This window comes from Alternaria rosae (assembly GCF_020736505.1).
Source record: "Alternaria rosae strain MPI-PUGE-AT-0040 chromosome Unknown BKA58scaffold_7, whole genome shotgun sequence".
NCBI lineage: Eukaryota > Fungi > Ascomycota > Dothideomycetes > Pleosporales > Pleosporaceae > Alternaria > Alternaria rosae.
This window is the reverse complement of record NW_025763576.1, coordinates 345,054-358,485: the sequence shown is the minus strand read 5'-3', so window position 1 is coordinate 358,485 and position 13,432 is coordinate 345,054. Positions and strand designations below refer to the sequence as shown.

General features: G+C 53.5%; 7 protein-coding genes across 7 annotated transcripts; 5 read left to right on the top strand and 2 right to left on the bottom strand.

Moving 5' to 3' along the window:
- Window positions 1-388: 388 nt before the first annotated feature.
- On the top strand, window positions 389-1,895 carry BKA58DRAFT_204413 (uncharacterized protein). Its single transcript, XM_046165904.1, has 3 exons — window positions 389-648; window positions 716-979; window positions 1,034-1,895. The coding sequence occupies exons 1-3, from the start codon at window positions 628-630 to the stop codon at window positions 1,802-1,804; spliced, it is 1,056 nt and encodes a 351-aa protein (XP_046023073.1). The 5' UTR covers window positions 389-627; the 3' UTR covers window positions 1,805-1,895.
- On the top strand, window positions 1,896-2,310 carry BKA58DRAFT_204414 (uncharacterized protein). The gene has a single exon (XM_046165905.1). The coding sequence runs from the start codon at window positions 1,986-1,988 to the stop codon at window positions 2,202-2,204; it is 219 nt and encodes a 72-aa protein (XP_046023072.1). The 5' UTR covers window positions 1,896-1,985; the 3' UTR covers window positions 2,205-2,310.
- On the top strand, window positions 2,198-3,590 carry BKA58DRAFT_387939 (uncharacterized protein). Its single transcript, XM_046170610.1, has one exon. The coding sequence runs from the start codon at window positions 2,417-2,419 to the stop codon at window positions 3,092-3,094; it is 678 nt and encodes a 225-aa protein (XP_046023071.1). The 5' UTR covers window positions 2,198-2,416; the 3' UTR covers window positions 3,095-3,590.
- Window positions 3,591-4,223: 633 nt separating this feature from the next.
- BKA58DRAFT_286540 (uncharacterized protein) lies at window positions 4,224-4,652 on the top strand (the record flags this gene model as incomplete). The annotated part of the gene is made up of 1 exon (XM_046166849.1): window positions 4,224-4,652. A coding segment is annotated over one exon (429 nt), but the record flags the coding sequence as incomplete, so codon positions are not given.
- Window positions 4,653-5,906: 1,254 nt separating this feature from the next.
- Window positions 5,907-9,481, top strand: BKA58DRAFT_204265 (glycosyltransferase family 20-domain-containing protein). Its single transcript, XM_046165902.1, has 3 exons — window positions 5,907-6,122; window positions 6,222-8,905; window positions 8,957-9,481. Exons 1-3 carry the CDS (start codon window positions 6,100-6,102, stop codon window positions 9,004-9,006), a joined length of 2,757 nt encoding a protein of 918 aa, XP_046023069.1. The 5' UTR covers window positions 5,907-6,099; the 3' UTR covers window positions 9,007-9,481.
- Window position 9,482: 1 nt separating this feature from the next.
- BKA58DRAFT_204182 (RlpA-like double-psi beta-barrel-protein domain-containing protein-containing protein) lies at window positions 9,483-11,165 on the bottom strand. The gene is made up of 2 exons (XM_046165900.1): window positions 10,218-11,165; window positions 9,483-10,158 (listed from the first exon to the last, which is right to left on the bottom strand). The coding sequence occupies exons 1-2, from the start codon at window positions 11,012-11,014 to the stop codon at window positions 9,765-9,767; spliced, it is 1,191 nt and encodes a 396-aa protein (XP_046023068.1). The 5' UTR covers window positions 11,015-11,165; the 3' UTR covers window positions 9,483-9,764.
- An 857-nt stretch (window positions 11,166-12,022) lies between these two features.
- On the bottom strand, window positions 12,023-13,424 carry BKA58DRAFT_204158 (putative methyltransferase-domain-containing protein). The gene has a single exon (XM_046165897.1). It carries the CDS (start codon window positions 13,335-13,337, stop codon window positions 12,474-12,476), a length of 864 nt encoding a protein of 287 aa, XP_046023067.1. The 5' UTR covers window positions 13,338-13,424; the 3' UTR covers window positions 12,023-12,473.
- Between the last annotated feature and the right edge of the window lie 8 nt (window positions 13,425-13,432).

Genomic DNA, 13,432 nt, shown 5'->3' with positions numbered 1-13,432 from the left:
TCGTACTGTCAAAATCTTCCAATAGTCTCATCTACATTCCATGTTCCATCTCAGTCACTTCGCAAGTTTCATCGACAGCTAGGCTTTTGATAAGTCAGGATTTCACTGTCTCATGCTCGTCTTCACAGTTTGAGTATCGCATACACTGAACTCTCTCCATGTTATCACATAGAAAGCTTGTGCGCGCGCTCCTGTCTTTGCAACTCATCACGTTCACCGCGTCATGACTCTCTAGATTGAGAATCATGGTTTCGGTATGCCTCGACCGATGCCGTAATATATCTACTCTTGATCGATATTTATGCGGCCTCGCAACATGCTAGTGGCATGCTCTCGCTCTTTCCTCTTCCGGACGTGGGCTCACCTTCACCACGCGGACCATCAAAGCAGAAGGCACGACAAGAATCTAGGGTCATAGGCCCCACTTTGAGCTCTCACTTTCACCTTATCGCGACGGAATCTCTTAGAATCCTGTTCGTTCAAGGTGCCAGCTTGGCAAGGCCTTTCGTCTCCGCGTCCACCCTCTTCCATCCGCCACCGCAGCACGCTCACACGGTCGCGTCGCACCCATACCCACACCCGCTATAGCGCTGTTAACGCATCATTGTTGCTAAGATCGTGGAAGTCATGTCTCTCTCATCACCTCAGGTAAGTCGTCTTCTCTTTCATCTGCTCTTGCATCTGCTGTGGAATCTTGTTGTTGACAGTCCTCGAGGCACATACGTCCACCAAGGGTAGATTCATAGGCGGTAGTACGACTGGTGACTATGGCAGTCCACTTCGGCCACGCTTCGAGAGGGACGAGCAGTCTTTGCCTACTGTGGCAGAGGACGGATCCAATGGAAGCGCGTCCACTGATTTACACTCTGTTTCTGGAGGATCATCGTCGCAGCTCAGCTACACCAATGCCATGAGCTGCCCTATGGATGCTTCTCGAGGACCAGTCAACAACCAGATGCCTCACGCAAAGCAGCAGCTTGTGGGTTTCGCTTCACCTTAGCATTTCAAGGGACTGTGACTAACATACACAAAGCTAACAACTTCTCAGCGAGCTCATCCTATGACAGTCAATGGAAAAATGCCGCCGTCTCTTGCGTCTCCATCGTTCACTTTTCCGCAGGGCACTCAGCAGTACGGTGACTACACTCAGAAGATGGCGCCCACTAAGATCAACCACCTCAAGGACACTGGTTCACGACGTGGCATCTCCCACACAAGCCAGAGGTCCGATAACTGGCGTTCATCCGGTCGCGCATCGTTCAACCAGTCCAACCGTCACCCATCCACCATGGTCAACCCTGCACCAGCATTTCCGCCCACGATGACCGACATCCCCGAGTATCTAGCTGTACAAGAGATGGCTTTCCGTCAGGGTCAATACGACTCCGGTAACTCTCGCAACAGGATTCCGGTAAGCCCTTTCGCCAACCACTTCGACCAGGTCTGGGAGCGATTCTTCCAAATGGGTGCAGCCTACGGAGGAACGCCTGCTACATCGCCCGTAGAGCCGTCTCTAACTCACGAGAACTTCGTATGGTCTATCCTGATCAACCCCGCTACACAAGAACTAGAGCATCTCAATGGTTCCGTGGACATGGTATGGGCCCACAAGATGTGCATCATGTCCTTGAACTGCATGGAAGAACTCATCCGCGTCGTGCGCAACCGTCCCAAGGACTGGGAGAAGATTGTCTGCGACATTCCTTTCCCGATTAAGCAGACCATAGTGGCCTTCCCTGACCTCTGCGAGTACTACGAGGCCCTCCAGCAAGAGGCCAACGAGGCATTCGGCGGCGGATTCTGAAGCTTGTCAAATGCGTCAGCTACAACTTCGTGGAGTGCGATTATCATCCTATACTCGGAGTTTTGGCCACCTGGTAACAATAACGACATACACATACGGTCTGTTGATGGTTTCGCCTAGGCGATGTTTACATGACGATCAGGGGTTTGTTTGTATGATGTTTCTCTAACGAGATTCAATAATGGGTTGGTTCCTTTTTGTTATCATGGCGTTTCACGGTGGGCATTGGTGGAGTTTCGGCGCGATCTTGTTGGAGGAGTATCCCGGCAGCATCGTCAGTTTCTATTCATGTTCACGCCCACCGATCTCACGACGTCATGTAACAACCCATGTACGAGGAATGGCACTGGCGCAGAAGCCCCAGATGCACTGTAGCACAGCTACACACCAACACGTATGACAAAAATAATTTTCGATACAATAGCACAAAAGCAATCCCGCATATCTCGCGTTGTGATACTTCCACGCCAGATCACGTGGAGACGCGAATACGGGAGGGAATGGCTCCGGGCCTTTCCAAGATTTGCGAATATCCGCGTCATGCACATCATATCAGATTTTCATCACCATCTACTATAACCGTGTCCAGTCGCGCAAACCGCCCCTCTGAAAATGACAGCAACAGCACCAGCACGTTCGCATGGCTTCGATCGCCAACACAGCCTTTTGCAGCTCGACTGCAGTGCCGACCTGCGACACTATTCGCGCAACCTCGGGCCAGGCGTCCAGGAGCGCATCTTCCAGACTACGAGCGACGCACTGCGGAAACAACTAGACGAGCATCGCGATTTTCTGCTTCGGCATCAGCAGCAGCAACCGCGGCTGGCTCCTACCTCGTCTGTAGTCAGCGGTCCAGCGCCCCCAACTCCGCAGGCATACCCACAGCCCCATCCCTATTCCCAGGCGTCGCAGCCCCCTCCCCTCCAGGCCGCCGTACCGCAGCTCGTCCATCGCCGCCCCGAACCCGCCATCGTCCCCGGCGACATTAGCACATACCCGCTCGCCCTGCGCGATGCCCTGTATTCGCAGAAGCTGATTCCGCGGGCACATGACGGCCGGTCAGCGTATCATGTCGTAGTCAGCAGCAAGAACCGCGATCTGGGCGAGGATACAAAGGTCGTAGGAACTTGCCCGAGCATGCTGGCAGCGAATGAACTCGCAGCGCGGTACTTTGTCGAACATTGTCTTGTCGATGTCGTTGACGCGAAGTTCACGCAGCTGGCGAGCGGCGCGTTGCACTGCGGTGCTGGACCTCACAACGTGTACGTGCAAGAGGGCAGGATGGAATGATGGACGCATTTGGGAATACAAGACGTCGTGGACCCGGGGTAGTAGTGGTCTGGTCCCCAGGTTCCACGGTACCCTTTGTCATCTGCAGGGTCCGTTGCCGTCCTGCACCCTACCCGTGCTTTCAACCCGTCGGTATGCCTTGTCCCTCAAATATGTCGGGCAACCAGATCTGCGGTACGCATCACCACAAACTGATCGACGAGTCGCGGGCGATTCCATAGCCCAGCAACGTCCCTGATCAACCGCAAATACGACAAAACGCAAAGTAGTAAGATGAGAAGGGCCAGCACGTACCGGTCAATCAAAAGACGTGTCCGGCAACAGGAGTCAGACAGGTAGCATTCTCTCTTCGGCGCATGCTGGGGTACTACATGCACAGGGCGAAATCAGCTGGAGGAAGGGAGTTTTACATTCTTGGAGAGTTTCGTGTTTTTGGGCGGTTATGTATTATTATAATCTATTTCGATGATCCATGCGCATCATTGTTGGGACCAGAGAGCCCCAGGGCGAGTCAATTAATTTTTATAATCACCTTACAACACTGTCCACCGTCTATACCGCGCTTCTCCGCTTAGACGTCTTCTTGGTACACCTGTTCAAGCTGCTATGTAGACTTGTCAGTGCCGTCTGTAACTCGTGCATGTGACATGTCTACGCAGTGCCCTCTATTCCCTCGTTCTCCAAGAGTTACCCGTACCCACGCCAGAAGTGAAACAAGCGGAAACAACCATCAGCATGTCTTCACCCGAAGTCCGTTTCATGCACACACTTCCCAACAAGGCAGTTTAGCAAACAAGTGTAGATTGCGGTGTTGGCATGTTCCGGACTCGTTTTGCTCATCCGCCCGCTACTTGCCGTGGTAGCAGGGTCAGGCCGTCCCCAACTTGGCATGCCCTTGTCCCTGTGACCTGATCCTCACTTTACAGCTAGTTGAGCTACGTCATCGATATTGTTCACCAGAGTGCGCGTCGGTGTCGCATAAGTTCTTTCATATCCTTTGAAGGACGGAAGAAGCGCTTCCTCATATCGCGTCGCATTGCGCAGATCCACGACCCTCACTGTACCCAGCGCGCCGGAACGAGCGACCATCCGTTGCATAACCTCGCCTCGCCTCGCCGCACAGCCCGCCATGGCGCCCCCAAACACACCTTTCATTTACCTCCTCTGGCACCTCTACCTCGAGCCCATCTTTGCCCTCGGCGGCACATACCATCTCCACTGGGCGCCCGCCGAATACTTTACCTTCATGCCGTCCACATCCGCCTACCACCCCGACTCACAGATCGCATACGACCAACTCGCATCCGCATACCTCTTCTTCGCCTTCACAGAGGGCGTCCTCATGCGCGTTGTGAAGGACCGGAAGACGTGGTGGTGGATTGTGCTGGGGCTGATACTGTGTGATTTGGGGCATTGCTATGCGGCTTGGTGTGAGATGGGGACGAGGGGGGTTCTGGATTTGGGGAGTTGGAGTCAGAAGGATGTTGTTACGAATTCGCTGAATGTGCTACCTGTGCTTGTGAGAGCGGCGTATTTGGTAGGGCTTGGTGTGCCTGGGGAGGGGGCAGTAAGAAGGAAATTGAGAGTAGGAAAGCGAAGAAGAAGGCTTGATCTGATATATGATTATACTGTTGAGATGTATGTACATTGCGGTTTGATCTGGTTGTATGTAGTAAGTATATCACGGTTAGCCCAATGTAGCCTACATGCTGAAGTCAAGATTCTTGCTTGATCACGTTTCTCACATAGTACACATGCGTTCGTCTCGATGAACCAAGAGCTAGCGATGCGTTCTTCGATGTGTCCGTATAATCGACAAGTTCGTTTTGTCAAGAAAATATCATGTTGGCGCATATACCGCGGCCGAGAAAGCATGCGACAGGGTAAAGCGAAGTCTCTGTCGGTTCAGGTAGCATGCTATCTCGATGTATGCGTGAGACGCTCTACGCGGATAGAGTTTCAGGCCTGCAACATACAAGTAGCTTCTCCAATCTTCTCGTCTATTCCACGCGCGCGTTCAACGCGGCTGGTTCGACAAGTCTCTGCAGGTGGCATGCATATAAAATATAGCAGCATGTGGGGGGAGTGAGCCGCGGGAGGGTCATGCTGCAGGTCAACATCGAATTCTGTGCGCACTATCGGATTCTTTGAAATGCCATGACGGCGCACTAGCCTTGCAAGTCACTCAACACTTTCCCACCAGCCCTGATCGAGATGGGAGTCTTCACATGTAGGCTGGAAGCTGCCCGGGCGGTGCCGACTGCTGCCGAGGCGACTGACTTCGGAATATTCAGCGTGCAGGATAGAAGCAGGCTGTGGTTCATGGCCCCAACGGTTGCACGAGCCGTGGTGTCTTTAATTGGTGGGCGGGGCAGAGTGATGCGCGACTAAATGGGGAAGCTCCCGCAGCTGTCACCTGGGCAGGCTCTAGCAGAGCAGGCGCCGGCATTCGTCTGACGACTTTCTTCCGTGCAACTTGCGTAAAGATGACCGTCGTCGAGTCAAGGCCTTCGCCCAAGTGGCCCTTTCACCGCACAGATTGCCGTGCGACGGTGGAGAGGCCCACCAAACGCGCGCTGTGCGTGCCGGTGTGGCCGTACGTCATACCGCGGGGCTGAAATCTTGCAATTTGCGGCCATGGACACCAAATTATCAAGGACGCCCCTTGCCGTAAGCCGCACGCCTCATCCAGGAACAACAGCCAGATATCCTGAATTATTTGCCCAACCCCCAACCCAGCAAGCCGGCAGCACTTTCTTGCTTTGGCCCCGACCCGACACGCGTAACCTAAGGCGTGGCTTCCCTTGGACCTGCTTCATCACGATCGATCGAAGCTGCCGGAAATTTCACTGCGCGCGCCCACCGCCTCTATAACTTCACCTCGTCTCCCCCAAGCCATTGCGCAGGACCCCGCTTCTCCCGCCTATATCTGATCGCCATTTCTCCACCATTTCTACAACCTCAATCTTTGACCGGCGGGCGCCCACGCCAGACTGCTGCCCAACATGACCACCCACGTCGTCTCCCTGTAGGTAACCGCATTTCACTTGCCAGCCTGAATCACCTTGTAGATAGCGCACTATGATTCCAATCTGCACCTCCGCTTTCGCCCGTTTAACACCGCTAGTTTCCTCCCGTATACCGTCGACTTCCACGAGTCCAAGTCCAACCCCCCAAGCCCACCAGACGCCGCCCCTCCGAAGCTGAGCGAGACCGCCCGCGAGTCCTCCGCTACTAGTATAGCCAAAACGCGACCCGTCAGCAAAAATGCAGCTGAGGAGCAGATCCCGAGCCTCCTTAAGCGGGCGCCGCCGACACACATCCAGCTGCCCAAGACGCCCATGCGCATGACGGAGCATGAAGACTTCTTCACCCCCGGCCAGCCCAGCGCTGCCACGCACTTCCCCAAGCCAGCAGACCCCCGGGGCCTGGTACGTAGCGATGCCCATGTTCCCGAATGGGGTACTACCGGTCTCTTCTTCAACCAGCCCATGTCCAGGGCCGAGCCAGCACCTCCCGACACCATCCTCGAATACGCAAAGGCGCAGGAGCGGGCGCAAGCCCAGAAGGAGCGCATGAAAGGCTCTCACGCCGGCAAGCCTACAACGGACCCGCGATGGGCCACCGAGTACTCCGTCGTGCCAGCTGTCCAGGGTAACGGCGGCCTGACCAACGCTCTGCGCTGTGCCGTGGACAACAAATGTATTAGTGACACCATCACTGTCGGCCTGATCGGATTCCCCACAGACAGCTTGAACGAGGAGAAGAAGACGGAGATCTACGAGAAGCTCGAGGAGGAGCAGGACGCGCTCACCGTATTCGTCAGTGACAAGGACTTCGACGGCCACTATGCTCACTACTGCAAGACCATCCTGTGGCCAGTCTTCCACTACATCATCCCCGACCACCCCAAGAGCAAGGCTTTCCTTGACCACTCATGGGTATTCTACGTCAAGGTCAACCAGGCCTTTGCCGACAAGGTCGTCAAGAACTACAAGCGCGGGGACGTCATCTGGATCCACGACTACCACCTGTGTCTGGTCCCTCAGATGATCCGCCAGAAGCTCCCAGATGCACAGATCGGCTTCTTCCTTCACACCGCGTTCCCCTCCTCCGAGGTCTTCCGCTGCTTGGCTGCGCGAAAGGAGCTGCTCAACGGCATGCTCGGAGCGAACCTAGTCGCTTTCCAGACACCAGAGTATGCCCATCACTTCCTGCAGACGTGCAGTAGAATCCTCTCTGTCGAGGCCACTGAGGACGGAGTCCAACTTGAGAACCGCTTCGTCAATGTACACTCATCGCCTATCGGCATTGATCCTCGCGCTCTTGCCTTGGCCCGCGAGGAACCCGAGGTGCTAGAGTGGATTCAGACCATGCAGAAGCGGTACGAGGGCAAGAAGGTCATCGTTGCTCGTGACAAGCTCGACAACATCCGTGGTGTCAGGCAGAAACTTTTAGCGTTCGAGTTGTTCCTCAACAAGAACCCCGAGTGGAAAGACAAGGTTGTTATGATCCAAGTCGCCACATCTACCACCGAAGACACCGAACTCGCTGCAACCGTCTCCGAGATCGTCACTCGTATCGACGCGGTTCATTCAACCTTGACGCACAACCCTCTTGTGTTCCTGAGACAGGATATCGCATTCTCGCAATATCTCGCGCTTCTTTCCATTGCCGATGCCCTCGCGATTACCAGTCTTCGTGAAGGCATGAACCTTACTTGCCACGAATTCGTCATTTGCCAAGATGGTCGCGCGAGTCCAAAGAAGCACGGCCCTGTCATCCTCAGTGAGTTCACCGGAAGTGCTTCAGTCTTCCAAGGTGCCGACTTGGCTGTAAACCCGTGGGATTACAACAGCATCGCACAAGCGTTCAAGGTCGCTTTGGAGATGACTGATTCCGAAAAGGAACGCAGATATACCAAGTTGCGCGACACGGTTATGCACCAGACTGGTGACTTCTGGGTTAACAACCTGAGCTGCCACCTAGCAAAGGTCCATGAGGAGCAGTTCAAGCGCGACACCATGTCCATTCCCCGTCTTTCGTCCAGCAATCTTGCGCGTACCTACCAGGCATCTCAGCGACGACTCTTTGTACTCGACTACGAAGGCACCCTCGCATCCTACGGATCTGTTAACAACACCGTCCTGGCGAACACCGAGCGTGTCATCGTTGTGCTGAACGACCTTGTTGCTGATGATAAGAATGACGTTTACGTCATGACTGGACGTACTGTTCGAGAGACTGAGCTCATCTTTAACCGCGTGCGAGGTCTCGGTCTCATCGCGGAGAATGGTTGCTTCTTGCGCGAACCCAGCGCAAAAGAATGGATACAATTTCCCGACGAAGAGAAGACTGTGAAGTGGAAAGACTCCGTCAAGCCCATCTTGCAGTACTATCTCGAGCGTGTCGAGGGCAGCTGGGTTGAAGAGCGCCACTGCTCCATGATCTTCCACTACAGAGCGCCCAACGACAAGGACGATTCTGCAAGCCGGCATGCTGGTGACTGCGCCAACCACATTAACGATGCATGCGAGCAGCAGCGCATAAAGGCGGTCCCCACCAAGGACTCAGTTGTCATCGAGCCAATCGACTTTGACAAAGCCTCTGCTTCGCAATACATCTTCCGCAAGTACCCTGAGACGGGTCGACCTGACTTTGTGTTCGCGGCTGGAAACGACCGAAGTGACGAGGGTGTCTTCCGATGGGCAGAGCAGCTGAAGGAGGAATGGAAGGTTCCCAATGTGCAGACTGTCACCGTGGGTGATCGCAACTCAATCGCAATGTCAACATTGCCCAACGGCGCGACTGGTAAGTTCACATTCCCACTTACAAACAAAACTCCTCTAATACATTCTCCAGGTCTTCTTGGCGCCCTTAGCAAACTCTCAAAGAACCCTCGCACGCCTTGAAACATTGGAGTACTTTGGGCAAGCGAGCGAACATGAACCTCTGAACGGGATATGTCTAGCGAATTTCGATACCCTTCTTACGACCTGATGATTGGTAATGGTAACGAAAGCATGTGGAAATTACTTTGGAATGAAGGGATTGCGAAAGGGATGTTACGTACGAATGAATGTCAAGCATGGGTGGAGTCCTGTTGGTCTTTTCCTATGATAGATCTTTTTTACTCTCAATACGGAACCTAGAATCTTCTTCATGACGATCCCATCACGGACGTGCATAGTGCTGATGTGAGAGTGTTGTAGAGTCTATTAATACCATCAATACGTGACCGACTAAGGACAATCGAGGTATGCGTGAAGGACTACCATGGCTTATGCTACCTCTGGCGTATCTCTTGATATTCACAAACAGCGATCCCGTTGGCGTCGCATCGCCACGAAGTCGTCATAATGTGTGTCGGTCTTCAACTGAACAGAAACGTATGTATAATGTCGTTCCCTAGCTTAGACAAACAAGAACCTGGAAAAGATTCAAGCATAATGTAGCAAACAAATACTTCAGGAGTTCATGGATGATACCATTTTATTCATTTAAATGGTAAATGCAGTCCACGCTGCGAAAAAGGGTTTATACCACGAAGATATTTAGAAGCGAATCAACAAGGCATCAAGAAGGGTATCGCTCAAAAAAATAATCATCCGTCATCAAAGACAACAAGCCCATCAACTAGAACCCAAACCCCCGCTTCCGCACCTCAAATCTAAGCAAAGTTGCCACCAGCAGTCTTCTTGCTGTTCGCCGCAATGCTGACACCCTTAACAACAATCTCCTTACCACCCTCACTCGTAATCTTGACATCGACACTGTCCGCGCCAAAGCCAGCCGGGTTCTCGAAGAAGTTGTACGGCTTGCGGGTAGTTGCCTGCCAGGTCTTGCCAGAGTCGGTGGAGACTTCGAGCTTGGAAACGGCAACGTTGGAGTTCATGACTTGCATGCTGAACCAGAATTTGCTGGTGCCGGACTTGTTCTTGAGGACAATGGGGCTGGTGATGCCGCAGGGGACGGGGGTCCAGTCAACGTCAATTATACCCTTGGAGGGCTCGGCAAGCGCGGCGAAGCCGTCAGGGTAGAGGTCGAGGTGGTTGGGGCCGCAGCTGTGGTAGAGTTAGTAGTTGTTTCTTGTGTGAATTCTTTTGGGGGGGGGGTTACTTACCCAGGGCATTGGTCGGTGACCATGGCGGTGATTTTGTTACCGTTGGGGCCGGTCACGCTGACGCAGACACCGCAGGCGTTACCATTGTCCCAGTTGGAGTCGGAGAGTGCGGTGCCGTAGAGGCCGGCGGGGATGGTGTACCCGACGAAAGAGCACATGCCGCCTTCAGTGTTTCCACCATAGAAAGTGGCTTCACCACGCTTGGAACCGGCGGATGAGACAGCAGCCTTGTCAGCGGGAGCTGCGGCTTGGGATGCGGCGGGCGCTGGAGCCTTGGACTCGGAGGCAGGCACTGCGGCAGCGCTTGATGACTGAGCGGCAGCGTAGGACTTTGATGCTTCACTCTGGGGGATCGGAGTGTAGGCAAGCGAGCTATACTCCAGCTTGGTAGTCGGGAGAACGCTCATGGTAGGGTAGGAGGGCGAGCCGGAAGATCCTGCAGGCTTGAAGAGAGCAGAGGTAGAGGCGTTGCCATAGGGAGCACCGGTTGGGTGAACGGTGACGGTGGTGTAGATTTCCTTAGTGCTGGTAGATGTGACATCCTCGACGGCGTCGGGAGTAGCAGAGCCAGCATCGGGAGTGACAGTGACGTAGACTTTCTCGTAGGTGGTGGTGTAGACAGTGCTCCTGGAGGAGCAAGCGCCAGACTTGCTGGTGGTGACGTCGGCAACATCCACAGGCTTTGCAGTCTCGTACACTGTTTCAGTTGCGGTGGTGGTGACAGTCTGCTGGGAGCAGACGGACTCAGCAACAGCGAGACCCGCGATGGGCAGAAGAGAGAAGAAGGTGGACTTCATGGTGTCTGATGACTGTTTGATGAAGTGACGGAAGATGAGGTTCGAACGACGACTTGTTGGAAAAGACTGTGTAGGATCGTATCAACGAGTCCTAGTAATGAATGGCAGCAGCTCAGCGGCTTGCAAAAAAAGATGGAAGTTCGACTTCGTGTTGAGAGAGTTACCAGAAGCTTGAAGCTGTACGAAAGGGCGTCCCCGCCCTACATAAAGGCCTCGAACAACGCTTACATCTCATTTTACTTGACTAACCTAACGCAGCGCCACGCAGTAGACTAACATGTGGAAATTTGCGCTCGGGAGGAATGCGAATAAGCTCATCTCTTGATCACCAATTCCGTTCTCTCGACCCACCGAACACAGCGGGAAAGTGCCGGCCAGGTGCCCGCGCGCTTCTCGCCTTTTCCCAGTCCAGCCCCAGTGATATGCATCCGATGATTGACGGGCGTTTGGGGTTGAACAAGTCAGACTTCGTTTCAGAAAATGCTTGTGTCAATGCTTGGTACGATGAGTTGGGGGGGTTGGTGAGTCGTGAGGCGCTAAGAAGAAGGATGCGCTAAAAGACGATCAAACGTGGCTGAGATGAGAAGACGGGAACGCAAGCAGATTTGAGATTCGCTGCCGAGAACCGGATTTTGAAAAGTAGAGCACTGCAAACGACGTTCTATTGCTGCTAGTCGCGCAGTCGCAGCATCATGCGCTGTTTAGAAATAATGCCGCGAGTGTGTTGTTTGGCTATGCGCTACTAATTCGGGAACGAAAGCGTTTAAAGGAAACCGTTTTGTGGCACTTCGGGACTTTTTCGGTCGCGTAGTACAGTCGCATGGTAACTGCTAGTGAGTCTAGAATCAATATATATTACACGAAATACCGAGCCTACTCCGGTGGTGATCCGGTGGATATTGCTGACTCGGTAGAACCCGTCACATCAGCGATGAAGCTGTTGTATGATCCCGCTTTCTCACGTTGAGCCCAGATGAAACGCGAGCTGTAGACTGTTGACCATGTTGGAAGTATGAATCCATAAATGGATGTCGGGATGTGTATGATGCAGATCCGAGCTTTCCCTCATACAAGTACAACAGGCTAGAGCATGCAATAACGGCCCCGCAATGGCGTCGGTGGTACTCCCACCATCAATCTAAATATCGGCTCCTTCTAGAGAGATTGTTTGCTGAGAAGTCGCTTGCATTCGGGTGTAGCCAGAATTGTTGTAGTCGCGGTGACAGCACACAAGTCGAAGTCTCCGCTTGGAAAAGGGCTATGCCGACTAGAACCGCTACGATCTCGTGACATCATGCTATTCCCAAAGAATGCGGGAGTAGTATCCTCTTGATCGTCTGTGACTTGTATGGCAAACCAATTGCGCTCGAGCGCATTCTCGCCTTGCTTCGTCGCCGAGTAAAGTCTGCGTGAACGGCGTAATTTGGCAACTAATGACAAGCTGCCGTCATCTGGACGTTCATTCCACAACGATGCAGAAGTTGTTCATTCCTGATCCATCTCTGATCTTCCTTTTCTCGGCCGTCGCAGCCTTAGGCTCATTTGTCAAAGTAAACAAGTAGTAGCACAGCTTTGAGGTGTTTTTGCTGAATCTCATCGTAAAACCGAGATCGCCCATGATCCCCAGAAACAGCTCTTCGTCGAGATAGCGCGAGTTGTCGATGCACGGAAGAGGGAGGACAAAGAAAAGAGCTGGCAACACAGAATCGGCTGTCTCAGTCCCCTTTCTCAAGAAACTAGTGATGCGCTTCAGCATCTCGCCTCGACCAACGGCATCCGGAACATAGTTGAGTACTAGAGATAGGGAGACAATATCGAAGCGCTCGTTGTCGCATGTAGGAAGTGGTCGCTCCATGAAATCTTGCTTTTCGATGCCCGGGCCCTGGCTGTTCAGATCGATCCTCGTCATGTCGATAACACTTGCGTACTTGGAGATCTCGTTCTTGGTCGACAAAGCTCCGACTTCGAGACATCTAAGTTCGGCGTCGCCAGCCCTTCGACGATCCCGTGCTTTGGGGTCCAAGACCCTGGATTGCTGGAGCCAGTCGACTAACAACTTGCTAGAATCACCACCCCGGTCTTTCGCCTGGCCTTGCTTGCTTGCAGCCTGGTACATCTTGATGCCGCCATTCTTCTCGATAGCTCGCGCAATCTCTTGTGCTGAGCTCGCATCCCCCTTCTTCAAAGCTGCTGCATGCTCCTTCTGTAGTCGGTGATGGGTGCGAATGATAGTCCTGGAGCGCTCCGAGGTCATCCGCTCTTTCGGTTTACTGACGGGCGGCCGACCATGCGACAGAGTCTTTTGGCGCTTTTTGACGGCCATGGCTGTTCTGGTGTTGCAGTCACATGGCTGAGGTAAGGTGATGGTCGAGCGGCGCCGAGAGCTCACATGCAAGGATTTAGCGCTAGTGTGTTAGC